General features: G+C 43.2%; 1 protein-coding gene and 1 long non-coding RNA gene across 2 annotated transcripts in view; one reads left to right on the plus strand and one right to left on the minus strand.

Annotated features, from left to right (window-relative positions):
• The first annotated feature begins 782 nt into the window (after nt 1-782).
• LOC101051405 (uncharacterized) lies at nt 783-7466 on the plus strand. The gene is made up of 2 exons (XR_166175.3): nt 783-3746; nt 4299-7466. It is a non-coding gene; the product is annotated as an uncharacterized LOC101051405 (long non-coding RNA).
• Nucleotides 7467-10820: 3354 nt separating this feature from the next.
• FBXO47 (F-box protein 47) overlaps nt 10821-19390 on the minus strand; it is a 30302-nt gene continuing 21732 nt past the window's right edge. The window contains exons 9-11 of the mRNA XM_003931193.3: nt 18896-19038; nt 13429-13588; nt 10821-11744 (exon numbers count right to left, since the gene is read on the minus strand). Coding sequence (XP_003931242.1) covers nt 11629-11744; nt 13429-13588; nt 18896-19038 — 419 coding nt within the window. The 3' untranslated portion in view covers nt 10821-11628. The remainder of the gene's footprint in view (nt 11745-13428; nt 13589-18895; nt 19039-19390) is intronic.

The raw sequence follows: 19390 nt of genomic DNA on the forward strand, positions 1-19390 counted from the left end.
TCCACCCCACTCCCCAGGAGGCTCCATTCACCTTCAGAGCTATTTGAGGGAATAGTCTGTTTTGGGGGGCATTGCTGCGGGGTCTCCACTCCCTGCTCACAGAACACTCTGCCTCCCGGGAGTGGCCAATGGGAGGAGTTTCTAGACCCCCTTATGGCAGTGGCCTAAGTTCCTGAGGTCTAGCATTATGAGGGCGTTACCAATATGCCTTACCCCCAGGCCTTTAAAAAAAATACGATTTGGGGTAGGGGCCGAGGAGATTAGGCCTCAGAGATGTCCTAGGGCATTTAAAAAATTTAATTGGAAATAATTGAGGCTTATGAAAAGGCACAATACAAGACATAACTGAGTCAAAAAAATGATAAAGCCAGGCTCATGGTTCATGCCTGTAATATCAGCACTCTGGGAGGCCAAGGCAGGTGGGTTGCTTAAGCTCAGGAGTTTGAGACCAGCCTGGGCAACATCACAAGACTCTGTCTTTTTTTTTTTTGAGACAGAGTTTTGCTCTTGTCGCCCAGGTTGGAGTGCAATGGCGCTATCTCGGCTCACCGCAACCTCTGCCTCCCAGGTTCAAGCAATTCTCCTGTCTTCCTGCCTCTGCCTCCCAAGTAGCTGGGATTATAGGTGGCTAAATTTTGTATTTTATTTTTTTCTGAGATGGAGTCTTACACTGCTACCCAGGCTGGAGTGCAATGGTGCGATCTCAGCTCACTGCAACCTCTGCCTCCCAGGTTCAAGCAATTGTGCCTCAGCCTGCTGAGTAACTGGGATTACAGGTGCGTACCTCCTTGCCTGGCTAATTTTTTGTATCTTTAGTAGAAATGAGGTTTCACCATGCTGGCCAGGCTGGTCTCAAACTCCTGACCTCATGATCCACCCACCTCAGCCTCCCAAAGTGCTGGGATTAGAGGTGTGAGCCACCATGTCCGGCCTCAAGACCCTGTCTTTACAAAAACTATAAAAATTAGCCAGGTGTGGTGGTGTGCGCCTGTAGTCCATGCTACTTGGGAGGCTGAGGCAGGAGGATTGCTTGTGTCGGGGAGGTTGAGTCAGCAGTGAGCTGTGGTTGCGTCACTGCACTCCAGTCTGGAAGATGGAGTGATTTTATTTTATTTGAGATGGAGTCCGGGTCCGTTGCCCAGGCTAGAGTGCTGTGGTGCAATATTGGCTCACTGCAACTTCTGCTTCCTGGGTTCAAGCGATTCTCCTGCCTCAGCCTCCTGAGTAGCTGGGATTACAGGCATTAGCCACCACACCTGGCTAGTAGGGATGAGGTTTCACCATCTTGGCCAGGCTGGTCTCCAACTCCTGACCTCAAGTGATCTGCCCATCTCGGCCTCCCAAAGTGCTGGGATTACAGGTGTGAGCCACTGTGCCCAACTCTGATTTTTTTTAAAACTATTATCTTTTCCCCGTAAGAAGAAACCACTTGAATTTTTTTATTTCAGGAATGGCCCTTGAGAATTCTTCAGTGTCCTCTCTGTATATAACACTCTGCTGAGCTTTTGGAAGAGGATACTAAAGGAAACAAAAGTAGGCTGGGCCCCGCGGCTCACACCTGCAGTCCCAGCACTTTGGGAGGCCGAGGTGGGAGGATCGCTTGAGTCCAGGAGTTTGAGACCAGCCTGGGTAAGATGGCAAGACCCCGTTTCTAAAGAAAAAGAAAGAAGGAAAACAGAACAGTGGGTAATGACTGCAAAGAAGATGAAGGAGTGGCTGGAGGAGAGGTCTCTGGTGCTAGTCCTGAGAGCTACTGAACACGGTGCACTGCAGGCTGAGCCGCGCAGGTGGGGTGCAGGGGCCTTCCGGACCAACAGGGGGAGCAGTGTGGGACAGGAGGAAGAATGTGGACTTTGGAGTCTGCATGCCTAGTTTTGAATCTTGGTCTCTGACATTTTTATTTATTTATTTATTTATTTATTTATTTTATTTATTTATTTTTTTTTTTTTGAGACGGAGTTTCGCTCTTGTTACCCAGGCTGGAGTGCAATGGCGCGATCTCGGCTCACCGCAACCTCCGCCTCCTGGGTTCGGGCAATTCTCCTGCCTCAGCCTCCTGAGTAGCTGGGATTACAGGCACGCGCCACCACGCCCAGCTAATTTTTTGTATTTTTAGTAGAGACGGGGTTTCACCATGTTGACCAGGATGGTCTCCATCTCTTGACCTCGTGATCCACCCGCCTCGGCCTCCCAAAGTGCTGGGATTACAGGCTTGAGCCACCGCGCCCGGCTCTATTTTTTATTTTTGAGACGAAGTCTCCCTCTGTCGCCCAGGCTGCAGTGCAATGGTGGGGTCTTGACTCACTGCAACCTCCACCTCCCGGGTTCAAGCAGTTCTCCAGTCTCAGCCTCGAAAGTAGCTGGGATTACAGGCACCCGCCACCACGCCCGGCTAAGTTTTGTATTTTTAGTAGAGACGGGGTTTCACCATCTTGGCCAGGTTGGTCTTGAACTTGACGTCGTGATCCACCTATCTCGGTCTCCCAAAGTGCTGGGATTACAGGCCTGAGCCAGCGTGCCCGGCCGGTCTCTGACAGTTCTAAACTATGAAGCATTAGGTAAATTTCTGACCATCTCTGAGCCCCATCTATGAAACACTCCCAGGGTGGTTGAAATCGCACCATGTGTGCAATATCCGGCCCAATGTAGGAAACGTATAAATGTTAGCGCCATCCCCAGGGGCAGCCCACTGAGACCCACACGAGATCTTTGTCTGTGTCTCCCCATAATGTGACCTTTAGAATTTGCCAATGGCAGGCCGGGCGCGGTGGCTCAAGCCTGTAATCCCAGCACTTTGGGAGGCCGAGGCGGGTGGATCACGAGGTCAAGAGATGGAGACCATCCTGGTCAACAAGGTGAAACCCCATCTCTACTAAAAATACAAAAATTAGCTGGGCATGGTGGCGCGTGCTTGTGATCCCAGCTACTCAGGAGGCTGAGGCAGGAGAATTGCCTGAACCCAGGAGGCGGAGGTTGCGGTGAGCCGAGATCGCGCCATTGCACTCCAGCCTGGGTAACAAGAGCGAAACTCCGTCTCAAAAAAAAAAAAAAGGAACTTGCCAATGGCGCACCCAATACCCAACCAGTATTTTTCTGAGAGAATCTGCCCGAGGTGTGTGAGAGGAAAGCGAAGAAAGGAAGTCAGGGGGATTCATTCCCCGGGGAGCTGGGTAGAGATTCTGTCTCCTCCTACATCCATAGCATGCAGCTCCATTTAGATACAAAGGGGTGGGATTGGGTTCCTGGGGAGAAATTGAGCCCCTTTGGTTCTGCGGTTCTGCGGGGTCTAAATCTGGCAGCTCCTTGGCTATCAACCCCCAGGCTTTGTGATTGGTTGGCCGTGGTTGGGGGAGGGGGAGCGGGTGGAAGCTGCTGGTGGAGCCGCAGCATCCTTTAGTCTCGGGTCCCCAGGAGGGGGAGGGGAAAGAACCGGAGCCGAGCCGTGGAGGGAAGAGGAGCCATTTCTCTCCACCGACTGCAACCTCCTTGCTCACAGCTCACTTTTCACCAGAATCCAGGGACCGGGTCGGCCTAGGAATCCGCAATGCTGGATATTTTCATCCTGATGTTCTTTGCCATCATAGGCCTGGTCATTCTGTCCTACATTATCTATCTGCTCTAGTGGCCTGGAGCCGTGGCGGCCGGAGCCTGCTGGAGAACATCTCGGAGGGAGGGATGGAGCTGAACGGCCGAGCGCGCTGCTTGCTGACACACCGGTGGATTTTTGCTTCTGGATGTTATCTCGGGTATTGATTCAAAAAAAAAAAAGAAAGAAAAGAAAAGAGAGTTTGCTTTTCTATTTTTTTCTCAGACCACTCTGAAAAGAATAAGAAATGCCAGCTTCTTTCTTCGGGTCCTAATTTAAAATAAGACTTTAAAAATTAAAAATAAAATCCACAATGCAAAGGATTTTTAGGTAGAATGGGTTGGGAGTGATGGGTGTGGCGGGGAGGGAATGTTATTTCCTAATTTCTTCTTCAAGTTAGGTGCTCACAGCCCACGTTGTCTATTTTCTTCCGGTAATTAAAGGTAAAGCACATCTTTGCATGCCAGCATAGTTGCAGCACAGTTGTTTACAACTATGCTTGTATAATTGCATTACTTCATTATTGACTCATTCTTATTTGAGGGTGAGATAGCAAATACATTTTACTTGGGGTGGGGTTTTGGGGGAGATGTCCATTTTTTCCCAACTGTGGCATTTGGTGGAGAGGAGGGAGGAGCTCCTGGTGCTCGGGAGCGGATACCTTTGCAGCTGTCCCCATCTGAGCCTTTTTTGTTTCTGGGTTTCTTAACAGCTCCTGGTCTCCAGTCCAACAAGAGGCCTCTCATCCACAGCAGTGCTCCCGCTGCCCAGCAGACCTCTTCCAGAGCCTTCCAGACATGGCTGACCCCTGGCACGCAAGGGGCTTTTTGAGCTGAGAGGCACTTGGCTGGGACATGAGGAATTCATGGACATGGCTGGCAGATACTGGATGTGTTTGAGCTGTAGTTAGAGGGGATTCAGAATACAGAAAATTGAAAAGGAGACTCCTTAAAGTTACAGTGGAGAACTGCCCAAAAATTCATTTTGAATTAAGGAAACTTCAATTCACGTTACGTTTCCTTCTATCTAAATGCAACGGCACATTCCACTCGAATATGTTAGTTCCTTCTCACACACAGGGCCGCTTTGTTAAACTCACGGTCAAGTTTCAAGTTGTCCATCTTCATCTATGAAGTAGTCACTTTAGCTCTGTCTGTCCAGATTGCACCATGTAGGCTTTTGTGGTTTCTCTTGTCTCACTATCCAGCCAGAAGGAACTTGTCATTTGAGTTTTTAAATTTATCATTTCTTTCCACCTTAACCCGCTTGTATCCCAGTTTCTCATTTAAAGGGAGAAATGGTTATATAGTCCTCGTGTTTGCACCTGACTGAATTGTAAATTACAGAAACGAGTTGGCTATACTTAAGAAAAATCTCTTACCCCAAAATGAGTGTGTGTGTGTGTGTGTGTGTGTGTGTGTGTGTGTGTGTTTTAATTGTCAAAGATCTTTTCTGGAAGAAAACTTTCCACATAGTTCTCTGACTCATTAAATTTGAAGAAACTATGTATTTTGGGATTCCTAGTAGAATTGGCCTGCAAATCTGGTGTGTTTATTCCTTTTACAAATGTATCATAATTGTTCTACATTTGATTTTCCCTTCTAGTTTAAAATAAACAAGGAGAGCCAGGCGAGGTGGGTCACGCCTGTAATCCCAGCACTTTGGGAGGCCGAGGTGGGCGGATCACCTAAGGTCAAGAGTTGGAGACTAGCCTGTCCAACATGGTGAAACCCCATCTCTACTAAAAATACAAAAATTAGCTGGGCCTGGTGGCGGGCGCCTGTAGTCCCAGCTACTCAGGAGGCTGAGGCTGAAGAATCGCTTGAACCCGGGAGGCGGAGGTTGTAGTGAGCCGAGATCGCGTCACTGCACTCCAGCTTGGGAGACATAGCGAGACTCTGTCTCAAATAAAATAAAATAAAATGAAAAACAAACAAGGAGAAAGCTTAAATTAATAGTTCTTAGTTATAACATTGTGTCCAATTTCCATGTTTTAAAAGAAAAATTGAGGCATTATATGTCACAATTAAAATGGAAAAGTTGGGCTTAAAACTTATGGACAAGGCCGGGCGCAGTGGCTTACGCCTGTAACCCCAGCACTTTCGGAGGCCGAGGCGGGAGGATCACTTGAAGTCAGGAGTTTGAGACCAGCGTGGCCAATATGGTGAAACCCTGTCTCTACTAAAAACACAAGAATTAGGTGGTGTGGCAGGCGCCTGTAATCCCAGCTACTTGGGAGGCTGAAGCAGGAGAATTGCTTGACCATGGGAGGTGGAGGTTGCAGTGAGCTGAAATCATACCTCTGGACTCCAGCCTGGGTGACAGAGCAAGACGCCATCTCAAAAATAATAATAATAATAATAAATTATGGACAAGAAAAAAACACTATTCTGGAAGCTTTGTTTTGGCAACAAATTATGTTACCTTCTATAAGTCATTTAAACTTCAGGGCTAGGCCAGGCACTATGGCTCACACCTATAATCCCAGCATTTAGGGAGGTAGAAGTAGGAGGATAGCTTGAGGCCAGAAGTTCCAGACCAGCCTGGGCAACACAGCAAGACCCCCATCTCCACAAAAATAAAAAAAATAAAAATAAATAAATACATAAACTTTAGGTTTTCTGTTTATTTTGTAAAATGAAGTGTTAGGCCGAGATTGCATTATCTCTTTGGAAACTATATCATTGAGAACAGAATTTCCCATGGAACAAAACTTTTTTTTTTGAGATGGAGTCTTGCTCTATCGCCCAGGCTGGAGTGCAGTGGTATGATCTCGGCTCACTGCAACCTCCGCCTCCTAGGTTCAAGCAATTCTTCTGCCTCAGCCTCCTGAATAGCTGGCATTACAGGCGTGCCACCATGCCTGGCTAATTTTTGTGTTTTAGTGGAGACAGGGTTTTGCCATGTTGGTCAGGCTGGTCTCGAACTCCTGACCTCGTGATCTGCCTGCCTTGGCCTCCCAAAGTGCTGGGATTACAGAAGTGTGAGCCACTGCGCCCGGTCTGGAACAAACTCTTAATAGTTTATTGATAGTTCCCCTTTGCTGCTTATTCTCTCCAACATGACATTTTATAATAAAAATTCAACTGCAAAACTCCCTCCTCCTTTTTTGGCACCAACAGCCAGAATGAGAAAATGGCCATATTTATTTACTCCAAATATATATTATGTCAGTGATAATTTGCCTAAGCTGTTTAAGAAATATTAACAAGTATGATACTGCATTGTGGTATGTAACAAAAAGATAGGTAATCTGACATACACCAATGCAAGAAGCATGGCTGTGAATTTGGATATATTTAGGAATGATCTTCAATGGAGCCCTTGATGTGACATTTCCCACAAAAACATTCCTCTAAGTCTGGTATAACTTAGTGCTTCGAACTACAATTTCCCTCTTCAAGCCAAGACAGCAGCTCTATGTCCTTACCTAAGTAATTCAGGCAAGTGCCAGTATTTGAAGGGGTCCAAATTCGAGTAAGATGGTATAGATCTTCAAGGTGCAGTCTAACGAAGGTTGCTCTGGTCTTTTGTCACATCAAGGTTTTCAGACTGTATTCATACAAAGTTGAAGCAACTCATCAATCCAGTGAAAATAAATCAGCAGATTTCATTCATGCACTGGTGATACATATCACTGATATTAGGTACAAAGTAAGGAGAGAAGATCACCCATCTCTTCAGTTACTTGTAAAATATGGTTTGAAAAAATAAATCGTTACATTTTGGAAAAAAGTATGACTTTGTGCTTATATTTATGGAATCATATGCCAGCTTATAACAGTGTTTTACTCTGTTATTTTGAAAGTTACTTAAATTTTACGTTTAAACTATTTGTATTTTGCCACCCCAAAATGTAATAAAACACTGAAAAAAGTTACTTCTGTAATGCAAGGTTTTGTATAATTTTTTTTGAGACGGAGTTTCGCTCTTGTTACCAGGCTGGAGTGCAATGGCGCCATCTCGGCTCACCGCAACCTCCGCCTCCTGGGTTCAGGCAATTCTCCTGCCTCAGCCTCCTGAGTAGCTGGGATTACAGGCACGCGCCACCATGCCCAGCTAATTTTTTGTATTTTTAGTAGAGACGGGGTTTCACCATGTTGACCAGGATGGTCTCGATCTCTTGACCTCGTGATCTACCCGCCTCAGCCTCCCAAAGTGCTGGGATTACAGGCATGAAACACTGCGCCCAGCCAAGACCTTTCATTTATTTGATCACGGTAGAGCTATAATTAACAGCTTAAATGAAGCTAAGTTCTCCCAGAAAAATGGCAATGACTTGCATAATAACAAACTCTGAAGAAGTTGGAATGTTTTCAGTTTTAGTATAGTTTTATTAATATGAGTAAATAACAAATTAAACAAAATTTAGCAAATATCAAATATTTAGTATCAAAGACATTGTACCATAAATACTATACTTCTGAAATAGCATGGAATAGTTTTCAGTTATATACGCCTTTAAGAAAGCAGTGATCTCAGACTATCTACAAGTATTATTTTAGGAGTTTTTCAAAGGCCAAACCATTGGGGCTTATGGGTTTTTTTCAGTCTCCAGTTATTTGAGGAATTTTCTGGAGTTACATTCTTCTTTGTTTTTCAATCTTGTCCTTAAATGGAATATATTTGTTTTATTGATGAAAATAATGCAATCTTAGTCCAGAGTTTTTTTCTTTTTTAACCTGGAGAAGACTGTTTAATGCAGCTGTCTTTGAGGTCGCCTTTCCTAGCTTAGCGATGCCTCAGAAACCAAGGAGCATATGTCCATATCCTGATTCCTTACAGGTTTCACAGTTACCCGCCAGTGGAAGTGCTACAGAAATCACACTATTAGTAAAATATCCAATAATCAAAGAGGCTTTTCTAATAGCCTTATTTTTACCCTTCGCAGTATTTATTGACGTAAAAGTCTGTAATCATACAATTGAGTACTGTTTGCATAAAGAGGTTAACCCTTTAGTAACAATCACAAAGAGGTTAGTGTTTGTTATTCCTTGACATAAGATGGTATTTCCGTTTACACCTTCTGTTGGGTATCTCATAATTGGCATGAGAAGGAATCTTCCAAAAAAGCATTAAAGTTTCACAGTTTCACAAGGTACAGAGAACTTATCACAAGATGTACATTTCAATTCGTTTCTAAGGAAGGTGGCATCATTAGTTTGTTAGTACTCATGGTGCATGGTGTGCGTAGAAATAATAATAAAGATAATGTGTTACTGAACTTGCCTTCTACAGGGACTAAAAAAATCATCCTACAAATCAAAGTCAAAGGAGGCTGAGGAAATCGTTACAAAAAGGAGAAAGGAACCGACTCCCAGGACTGCTAACTTAAGCCAGTCTTCTTTTTTTTTTTTTTTTTTTTTTAATTTGAGTTAGAGTCTCACTCTGTCATCCAGGCTGGAACGCAGTGGTGCAATCTCGGCTCACAGCAACCTACGTCTCCCAGGTTCAAGCCATTCTCCTGCCTCAGCCTCAGCTGGGATTATAGGCACCTGCCACCACACCCAGCTAATTTTTGTGTTTGGAGGCAGAGGTTGCAGTGAGCCGAGATTCCACCATTGCACTCCAGCCTGGGCAACAGAGGACAGAGGAGACTACATCTCAAAACAAAAAAAAAAAAGACTCAAAACCCAGACCAAATACGTTTTACATTAAACTATGCTTCTTTTGCAAACTTGCTGAAAATAACTGCTGTGGAGACTGGGATAATTCAAGGAATTCAAAGAAACTTTACAATGCCGCATTTAAGGAAATAAAAATCTAGCATACATTTAGTAAAATATTGAAAATATTCACTATTAGCAGGCATGGTGGCTTACACCTGTAATCCCAGCACTTGAGGAGGCTGAGGCGAGTGGATCACTTGAGGTCAGGAGTTTGAGACCAGTCTGGCCAACATGGTGAAACCCCATCTCCATCAATAATACAAAAAAATTAGCTGGGCATGGTGGTGCACACCTGTAGTCCCAGCTACTGGGGAGGCTGAGGCAGGAGAATCACTTGAAGCAGAGAGGCAGAGGTTGCAGTGAACCAAGATCACACCACTGCACTCCAGCCTGGGCAACAGAGTGAGACTTCATCTCAAAAAAAAAGAAAAAAAAATTCACTACTTATATTTAAATATTTACTTTTTTTCTTATTTTTTTTCTTTCCCTCACAGATAGTTGAGTGGAGTATATTCTCTACTTGGAATAACCAATGTTTTGATAAATTTATGCTTTGCAAGCATGTATAGGAAAAAGAGAGGGGAAAATGAAAAACTAAGGTATTATTTTATACTCTGATATCTGCCAACTTTTAATCTTTATAATTCAATTCCATTTATAATTCAACTGAGGGTGAATTCTTAAGTTGAGAAGAAGAAAATAAAACCAGGCTAAAAGCAATAACTTTGTTTTTGCATAAATATGCAAATGACAAACTGGAGAAAAAATTCCTGCCACCAATAGAATTACAGTTGGAAAATCCATCTAAGAAAGACAGTTAGCTTCTCACCCTCCAGAAATGAAGGTAAGTGCCTTTGCTACTGAAATACAGTAAAATCTTGTTATCACAATTTCTATTTTCTCCACAATTTTCATTCTTCCTCAGTCCTATTCATCTCTCACCAAGTCCCTCTTACCAAACATTTGTGAATTTCCCACAATTTACACCCTACTTCTACAGATACTTTCCATATTTTCTAGTGTTTCTTCCCTTCATCAGCTCCAAAGTCGAGTTAAATCAAGAGCTTGGGTAAAGAAGGCCAGCCTCTCAGAAGTGCAGGAGGAAGCAATGTGTCTTCAGGTGTAAAGTGCTCAAACCCAACGAGCAAAAAATGGGATGAGAGACCCAGGAGGACTCCAGCATTATTTCAGCCCTGTCAAGCACTATTATTATCTACTTTAATAGTAAAAGTAAGAGCAGCAGTGACTAGTCAGACTGAAATAGTCCTGCAGCTTCTTGGAATCTATATAATTGAGTGAAGAGAACTGAACCTTCACTCTCTCATGGGCTGCTGTAAACCAGCCATACTTTTAGTTTCCTTCATCAAATCTTGTTTTTGTTTGTTTGTTTTTAGAAACAGGGTCTCACTCTGTTGCCAGGCTGGAGTGCAATGGTGCAATCATAACTCACTGCAGCCTCCAACTCCTGGACTCAAGGGATCCTCCTGCCTCAGCCTCCAAAATTGTTGGGATTACAGGCATGAGCCATTGCACCCAGCCAAATCTCACTTTTTAAGGTAGGGAGAAAAGCTTTAGGACGAAGTAAAAACTATTTGTGAAGATGCTGGCAGCAGAATAGCTATTTTCTTTCATTTTATTTTTCTCTTGTTTGCTACATTTTAGTTGAATTCCCAATAAAAGATGATTTGATTGTATTGAGACAATATATGCCTTCCTGTATGTATAGACCTTTTATATGATTCATCTTAAAGAAGGAAATATATGCCTCTGTGTGTGTGTGTCTATAGAAATAGATATATATCTAAAGACACACACACATATACTTTGTTTATTATCCATTAGTTCATGTAAAACATGAACAAAATATAATGTTCTTTGTAAGCATATGCCAAGAAGGTGGTAAAAACTGTGATTTGTATTCTACACATTCCAAACACCATATTGCAAATCTTCACAAAACATTCTGGGCTATGTCTATACAACTTAAGCAAAGTGAACATACATACTATTTAGTGCATTTGGGTCTAACGATAAAATGGAATTTTTTCTTGCTTCAAAGATTCACACATAGAGGTTGGCTGGTCCCAGATTCTTGGACAGGTAACATTCTACTTTGGCTTGGTGTTCGGTTGACCAAAACCTGGGGAGGCAGAGCTTGTTTTCCAGAGAAATCTCAGTACATTCTTGATTTTGCCTGTTATTTTTATATTAATAATGATGTAAGTAGTTGCTTCTAAAATTCTATGCAGCTTTTGAATTGTTAGGTGACTTAGATGATAAAAGTCCCATGGATGCTATTTTTTGAGTGAAAAAGCAGCACTCCTCTAATCGTTAGTTCAGTGAGGTCCTCTAAAGGCAAGGTTTTCTGAGTACTTAGGCAGACAGAGGAGTATTCATGGTCAAATATAGAACCTCCTTATGGAAGTTAGCCTGAGCATGTACAAGATGGAACAAATTCAAGAAGCTTCTGTCATCTTGATCACGGTCTCCTATAGGAGGTGATATACATAGTAGAGAAAGTAAAATGACAGTTAAAATTTTAAGCATGTAATTTATCAAAATTAATTAATTAATTAATTCTTTGAGACAGAGTCTCACTCTGTTGCTCAGGCTGGAGTGCAGTGGCGCCATCTCAGCTCACTGCAACCTCTGCCTCCTGAATTCAAGCAATTCTCCTGTCTCAGCCTCCCAAGTAACTGGGATTACAGGCATGCATCACCACGCCTGGTGAATTTTTGTATTTTTAATAGAGACGAGGTCTCTACATGTTGGCCAGGCTGGTCTCGAACTCCTGACCTCAGGTGATCCACCCACCTTGTAAGTATATTATTTATTTGAAACATAAGATGTTCTAATTTTCCCTAGTAATATTTAAATGGAAGACTTTTAAAATTTTTTTTATTTATTTTTTTATTTTTTGCTCCCACCGTGTGGAAGGGGATTCCAGAAGGCTGGAAATCCCACAGAAGACTTTTTGTTACTGATTTTACTAAGTCAGGTTAACTACTGAAATCATGGAATTATATAAGAAAAGTAGATTAGAAGTCAGAAGAAAAGGATAGTCGGCCATGCTTTATTGCTTCTAACTTTGAGGAGATGAGTTAGGTAAGTCAGGTAACTTCTCTAAGCCTTAGTTTTCTCATCTGTAAAATAGGGTTAATTATCATGTTGGTTACTTAATAAAGGTGTAAAATAATACTTACAAATATATTATTATGCTAATGACAGTTAATAGTTAATATTTTTGCTATGCAAAATTGAAAGGGGTTCCTAGCCAGGTATGGTGGCTCACACCTGTAATCCCAGCACTTTTGGAGGCTGAGGCAAGTGGATCACCTGAGGCTGAAAGTTCAAGACCAGCCTGACCAACATGGAGAAAGCCATGTTTACTAAAAATACAAAATTAGCCAGACGTGGTGGCACATGCCTGTAATCCCAGCTGCTCAGGAGGCTCAGGCAGGAGAATCGCTTGAACCTGGATGGCAGAGGTTGTGGTGAGCCAAGATGGCCCCATTGTACTCTAGCCTAGGCAACAGAAGTAAAATTTCATGTCAAAAAAGAAAAAGAAAGAAAGAAAAGAATGAAAGAAGGAGAGGTTCCTTTCAAAACAGACTCTTCAACTTTATATTCTCCATTAAAACAGTACCAGATTTTTAAAGTGACAAAAGCCAGGAACTAAATATATCTCAAGGAAAAACAAACAAAAAGTCTGATCCCTCTATTTACTGTTAGTTTTTTTTTTTTTTTTTTTTTTAAAGTCAACATAGGCCAGGTGCAGTGGCTCAGGCCTGTAATCCCAGCACTTTGGGAGGCAGAAGCGGGTGGATCATGAGGTCAGGAGATCCAGACCATCCTGGCCAACATGGTGAAACCCCGTTTATTAGCCAGGTGTGGTGGTGTGAGCTTGTAGTCCAGCTACTTGGGAGGCTGAGGCAGGGGAACTGCATGAACCCAGGAGGCAGAGGTTGCAGTGAGCTGAGATAGAGCCATTGCACTCCAGCCTGACGACAGAGCAAGACTCCATATCAAAAAAAAAAAAAAAAAAAAAAAAGTCAATATAGAAATAGCTTTTTTTTTTTTTTCTCGGACTGTTATAGAAAAATATCTCTGTTTTAGGTGGAGACTAGAGCTCATTTTTACGCACACCCTGTGCACCAAGTACATCTTACTCACCAGACATGATTGATTGCAGCATTTCCATTGTAACACATGCAAATGCATTTGCCACATTCTGTAGGAAGTTATTTCTTTCCACTGGAGTGCTAAAGACTTTACAGACTCTTTGCATCATTTTAACTGTCCAATCCATGCAGTATAGTTCTTTCTCACACACCTGATGCAGACATGAGAAAACATTATACATCTTTATATGAAGAAAGCTATAGAATTTGAAAATGTTGAACAATAATGAACAATGATAGTTTTGTGATTTTACATAATTTATGATACCTGACACCATACTGAGTCTATACATGGGAAATGCTCTTGTATCTAATATTATTGTGCTTTCAAATGGTACAATTTTAACGGGGAAAAAAGTATGAAGTAAATAAAAGCCTGATTTTTTTTTTTTTTTTTTTTTTTTTTTTGAGACGGAGTTTCGCTCTTGTTACCCAGGCTGGAGTGCAATGGCTCGATCTCGGCTCACCGCAACCTCCGCCTCCTGGGTTCAGGCAATTCTCCTGCCTCAGCCTCCTGAGTAGCTGGGATTACAGGCACGAGCCACCATGCCCAGCTAATGTTTTGTGTTTTTAGTAGAGACGGGGTTTCACCATGTTGACCAGGATGGTCTCGATCTCTCGACCTCGTGATCCACCCGTCTCGGCCTCCCAAAGTGCTGGGATTACAGGCTTGAGCCACCGCGCCCGGCCAAAAGCCTGATTTAAGATTATCATAGAATATTATTTACTAATGCAAAAACTAATATTAAAAACAGGCCAGGTAATCCCAGCACTTTGGGAAGCCAAGGCTGGCAGATCACCTGAGGTCAGGAGTTTGAGACCAGCCTGGCCAACATGGTGAAACCTGTCTCTACTAAAATACAAAACCCACACCCACTGTGGGCCGGGTGCAGTGGCACATGCCTGTAATCCCAGCACTTTGGGAGGCCAAGGCAGGTGGATCACGAGGTCAGAAGTTCAAGACCAGCCTGACCAACATGATGAAACCACATCTCTAGTAAAAATACAAAAATTAGCTGGGCGTGTTGGTGCATGCCTGGAATTCCAGCTACTAGGGAGGCTGAGGCAGGAGAATCTTTCAAACCCAGGAGGTGGAGGTTGCAGTGAGCCGAGATCGGGCCACTGCACTCCAGCCTGGGTGACAAAGCCAGACTCTGTCTCAAAAATAAATAAAGAGGCCGGGCATGGTGGCTCACGCCTGTAATCCCAGCACTTTGGGAGGCTGAGGCAGGCTAATCACAAGGTCAAGAGATCGAGACCATCCTGGCCAACATGGTGAAACCCCGTCTCTACCACAAAATACAAAAATTAGCTGGGTGTGGTGGTGCGTGCCTGTAGTCCCAGCTACTTAGGAGGCTGAGGCAGGAGAACCACTTGATCCTGGGAACTGGAGGTTGCAGTGAGCAGAGATCGAGCCACTGCACTTCAGCCTGGGTGACAGAGCAAGACTCCGTCTCAAAATAAATAAACAAACAAATAAATAAACAAAAATAGTACTGTGCTAGGAAAGATCTATTGACTATTTATTATGTGTAACGTACTGTACTAGGAATGATGAAAGAAATGTGACACAATCCTGGATTTCAAAAAGCTTACAGTCCTTTTCGGGAGATGACCTATCCAACACATACAATGCCTTAAGGACACTAATAGTAAATGACACTAGAGAAGACAAATCAGAGGCAGTTCAGAGAACTTGAATGATAAGAACTGACATGTTAATCAAAGAAGGCTTTCTAGAGAAGGCTTCCCCACTCCTAGTGACTTTCTCTCCATTCCATTTGCTGTAGTGCTGCCAAAGTGATCTGCCAAAAACACAAAGCCAATTGTTTCTCCCCTTCATAAGACTTTTCAGTAGCTCCCTATTAGAAAATGGGTTCAGGCCAGGTATGGTGGCTCACACCTGTAATCCCAGCGCTTTAGGGGGCCAAGGCGGGTGGATCATGAGGTCAGGAGTTCAAGACCAACCATCCTGACCAACATAGTGAAACACCATCTCTACTAAACATACAAAAATTAGCTGGGAGTGGTTGCAGGCTTCTGTAATCCCAGCTACTCAGGAGGCTGAGGCAGGAGAATTGCTTGAACCCAGAAGGTGGAGGTTGCAGTGAGCCGAGATTTTGTCACTGCACTCCAGCCTGGGCAACAGAGTGAGACTTCATCTCAAAAAAAAAAAGAAAAAAAGAAAATGTGTTCAAGCTCCACAGAATGGCCCACAAAACCCTTCCTTACCTAGCCTCTCCTTTCATGTCTAACCTCACCTCCCACTCTTCTTTACATTTTTTTTTTTTTCTGAGATGGAGTTTTGCTCTTGTTGCCCCAGCTAGAATGCAATGTTTGATCTCATCAGCTCACCGCAACCTCCACCTCCTGGGTTAAAGAGATTCTCCTGCCTCAGCCTCCTGAGTAGCTGGGATTACAGGCATGTGCCACCACTCCTGGTTAATTTTGTATTTATTTTATTTTATTTTAGTAGAGAGGGGGTTTCTCCATGTTGGTCAGGCTGGTCTCGAACTCCCAACCTCAAGTAATCCGCCCACCTCAGCCTCCCAAAGTTCTGGGATTACAGGTGTGAACCACCACGCCCAGCCTTTCTGTGCATTTTACCCTACAGAAATCATACTGAACTGCTTAGTATCCTGAATACAGTCACATACTACCATTACTATTCTGCCTTGAATAATCTGCTGCCACCCTCTATCTGCCTGGAGAACACCTATTCATTTACTTACTTATTTTTTAGAGACAGGGTCTCCTTCTGTCATGCAGACTGAAGCGCAGTGGCGTGATCATAGCTCATTGCAGTTTGAAACTCCCGGGCTCAAGTGATCCTCGTGCCTCAGCCTCTTGAGTAGCTAGGATGATAGGCATATAGCACCACACCCAGCTAGTTTTGTTTTGTTTTGTTTTTTAATGTTTTATAGAGTTGAGGCTTTTGCTGTGTTGCCCAGCATGGTCTTGAACTTCTGGCTTCAAATAATCCTCTGGGTTCAGCCTCCCAAAGAACTGGGATAATAGACATGAACCACTGCACCCAGACTTTTATTTACTTATTTATTTTTTGAGATGGGGTCTCATTCTGTTGCCCAGGCTAGACTACAGTGGTGCTATCTTGGCTCACTACAGCTTTGACCACCCAGACTCAAGTGATCCTCCTACCTCAGCCTCCTGAGCAGCTGAGATAACAAGCACCCATGCCACAATGACTGGCTAACTTTTGCAATTATTTATTATTTAATTAATTTATTTTTGAGACAGAGTTTCACTCTTGTTGCCCAGGCTGGAGTGCAAGGCACGATCTAGGCTCACCACAACCTCCGCCTCCCAGGTTCAAGCACTTCTGCCTCAGTCTTCTGAGTAGCTGGGATTACAGGCATTCGTCACCATGCCTGGCTAATTTTTTTGTATTTTTAGTAGACACTGGGTTTCTCCATGTTGGTCAGGCTGGTCTCAAACTCCCGACCTAAGGTGATCGCCTGCTTTGGCCTTCCAAAGTGTTGAGATTACAGGTGTGAGCCACTGCACCCAGCCTTTTTTTTTTTGAGATAGAGTCTCACTCTGTTGCCCAGGCTGGAGTGCTGTGGCACGATCTCCTGCTCACTGCAACCCCTGCCTCCCTGGCTTAAGTGATTCTCCTGCCTCAGCCTTGAGTAGCTGGGATTACAGGCACCCACCACCACACCCAGCTAATTTTTGTATTTTTAGTAGACTTGGCATTTTACCACGTTGGCCAGGCTGGTCTCAAACTTCTGACCTCAGGTGATCCGCCCACCTCGGTCTCCCAAAGTGCTGAGATTACAGGCATGAACCTGTAATTGTATTGTAGAGACAGGGTCCTGCTGTGTGTTTTAATTCCTTGGGCTCAACTGATCTTTTGGGTTTGGCCTCCCAAAGTGTTAGGATTACTGGCACGAGCCATTGCACCCCACCCAGATTTTTTTTTTTTTTTAGACTGGCTCTTACTTTGTCACCCAGGCTGAATACAGTGATGCAATCTTGGCTCACTGCAGCCTTGACCTCTCAGGTTCAAGCATTTCTTCTGCCTCAGCCCCTCAAGTTGCTGGGACTACAGGTGCCCATGCCAGATAATTTTTTTTTTTTTTTGTAGAAACATGATTTCACCATGTTGCCCAGGCTGGTCTCAAACTCCTAAGCTCAAGTGGTCTGCCCACCTCAGCCTCCCAAAGTGCTGGGATTACAGGCATAAACCACCATGCCTAGCCTATCTTGGTATTTCTTAAAAGACTGTTTCAGGCCGGGTGTGGTGGCTCATACCTGTAATCCCAGCACTGGGAGGCAGGTGGATTACTTGAGGTCAGGTGTTCAACACCAGTCTGAGCACCACAGCTAAACCCCATGTCTACTAAAAATGCAAAAATTAGCTGGGTATGGTGGTGCACGCCTGTAATCCCAGCTACTCAGAGGCTGAGGCAAGAGAATCGCTGGAGGCAGAGGTTGAGTGAGCTGGGATCACAACACTGCACTCTAGCCTGGGCGACAGAGCAAGCCTCCATCTCAAAAAAACAAAAACAAAGACTATTTCAAAGCTTGTAGTCAGAATTTTTTTCTATTAATTTCCGTAGTCCTAGAATCTCATAATTTATGGCCCATAGTAAACACCCAATAAATCAGTTAAATGAATATTAATTATTTTTATGTATGGTGTGTGTGTGTGTGTGTGTGTGTGTGTGTGTGTGTGTGTGTGTTTTGAGAGGGTCTCGCTCTGTTGCCCAGGCTGGAGTACAGTGGCACAATCTTGGCTCACTGTAACCTTGAACTCCCAGGCTCAATCAATCCTCCCACCTCGGCCTCTTGAGTAGCTGGGACCACAGATGTTGCCACCATGCCCAGCTAATTTTTGTATTTTTTTGTAGAGACAGGTTTCACCATGTTTCCCAGGCTAGTCTCGAATTCCTAGGCTCAAGCTATCCTCCTGCCTCAGCCTCTCAAAGTGCTGGGTTTAGAGGTATGAGCCATCCTGCCCAGACTAAATATATGTTTAAGACTTTTTATTTTGAAATATTTTGACTACACAAAATTAGAGAGAATAATATCTACTCCTAGTACTCACTTCCCAGTTTCAACAATTACCAATCTTGTTTCAACTCTACCCTCATTTATTCCCAAGTCCTCTCCCATCCCACTTCCACAGTGATTATTTTGAAGCCAATCAAACGGCATGTTTTCTTTAAAATGGAATTTATAAAAATATATATAACTTAGCAGAATTGTATAATGACAATCCAGACTTGAAGTGGGGAGAGGTTAATAGAAGGGATGATTCCAAATATTATAGTTTATTAGATGTGTTTTAATATTTTGAAACAGAAACATTAAAGATACATACTTTAATACTCATTTTTACAAAATGTTTTGTGCACATTTCAGTTCCTTCAGCTCCCTATTAGTCAATTGTAGTGTTAAAAAACTTGCTAGAGAAAAACTTATTTTTTACTTACCAAAGCCAAAAAGACTATGAACCTTGCCAGTTCAACGGCCCGTCCATTAACAGCTTTACTAGCCATGAAAGTGAGACAGATGTTGTTTCCAGTTAACATTAGAAGACGTGCATTATTCTCTAGAAGCCACTCATGGGGAACCACTTTTATTAGAGGAAGAACAATTATTTAATGAGAAGTCACACAACAGCTATAGTAAAAACCATTAAGCACATGCAATATTATATCACTTTATTGGAAGTACAATTAGTGCCAAGGGAAATGCTCATAAAAAATGCTGTAGTTTTCCAGTTATGGCTTTCAGTCAGAGACAGATTATTGCCATGTCATGGAGGCTCTTACAAAATACTAATAATATAATCAAAGCAATTCTCCTACACATAGGTCAGCAGGCAAAGCAGTCTAATCCTGTGCAAGGAAAGCAACCTTGTAAACTTTAGAATCTAAAGGATTATGCAGGAATGGAAAAAAATTGTTTCACCTCTCATTTACCTG

This window comes from Saimiri boliviensis, chromosome 17, assembly GCF_048565385.1.
Source record: "Saimiri boliviensis isolate mSaiBol1 chromosome 17, mSaiBol1.pri, whole genome shotgun sequence".
NCBI classification, from domain to species: Eukaryota; Metazoa; Chordata; class Mammalia; order Primates; family Cebidae; genus Saimiri; species Saimiri boliviensis.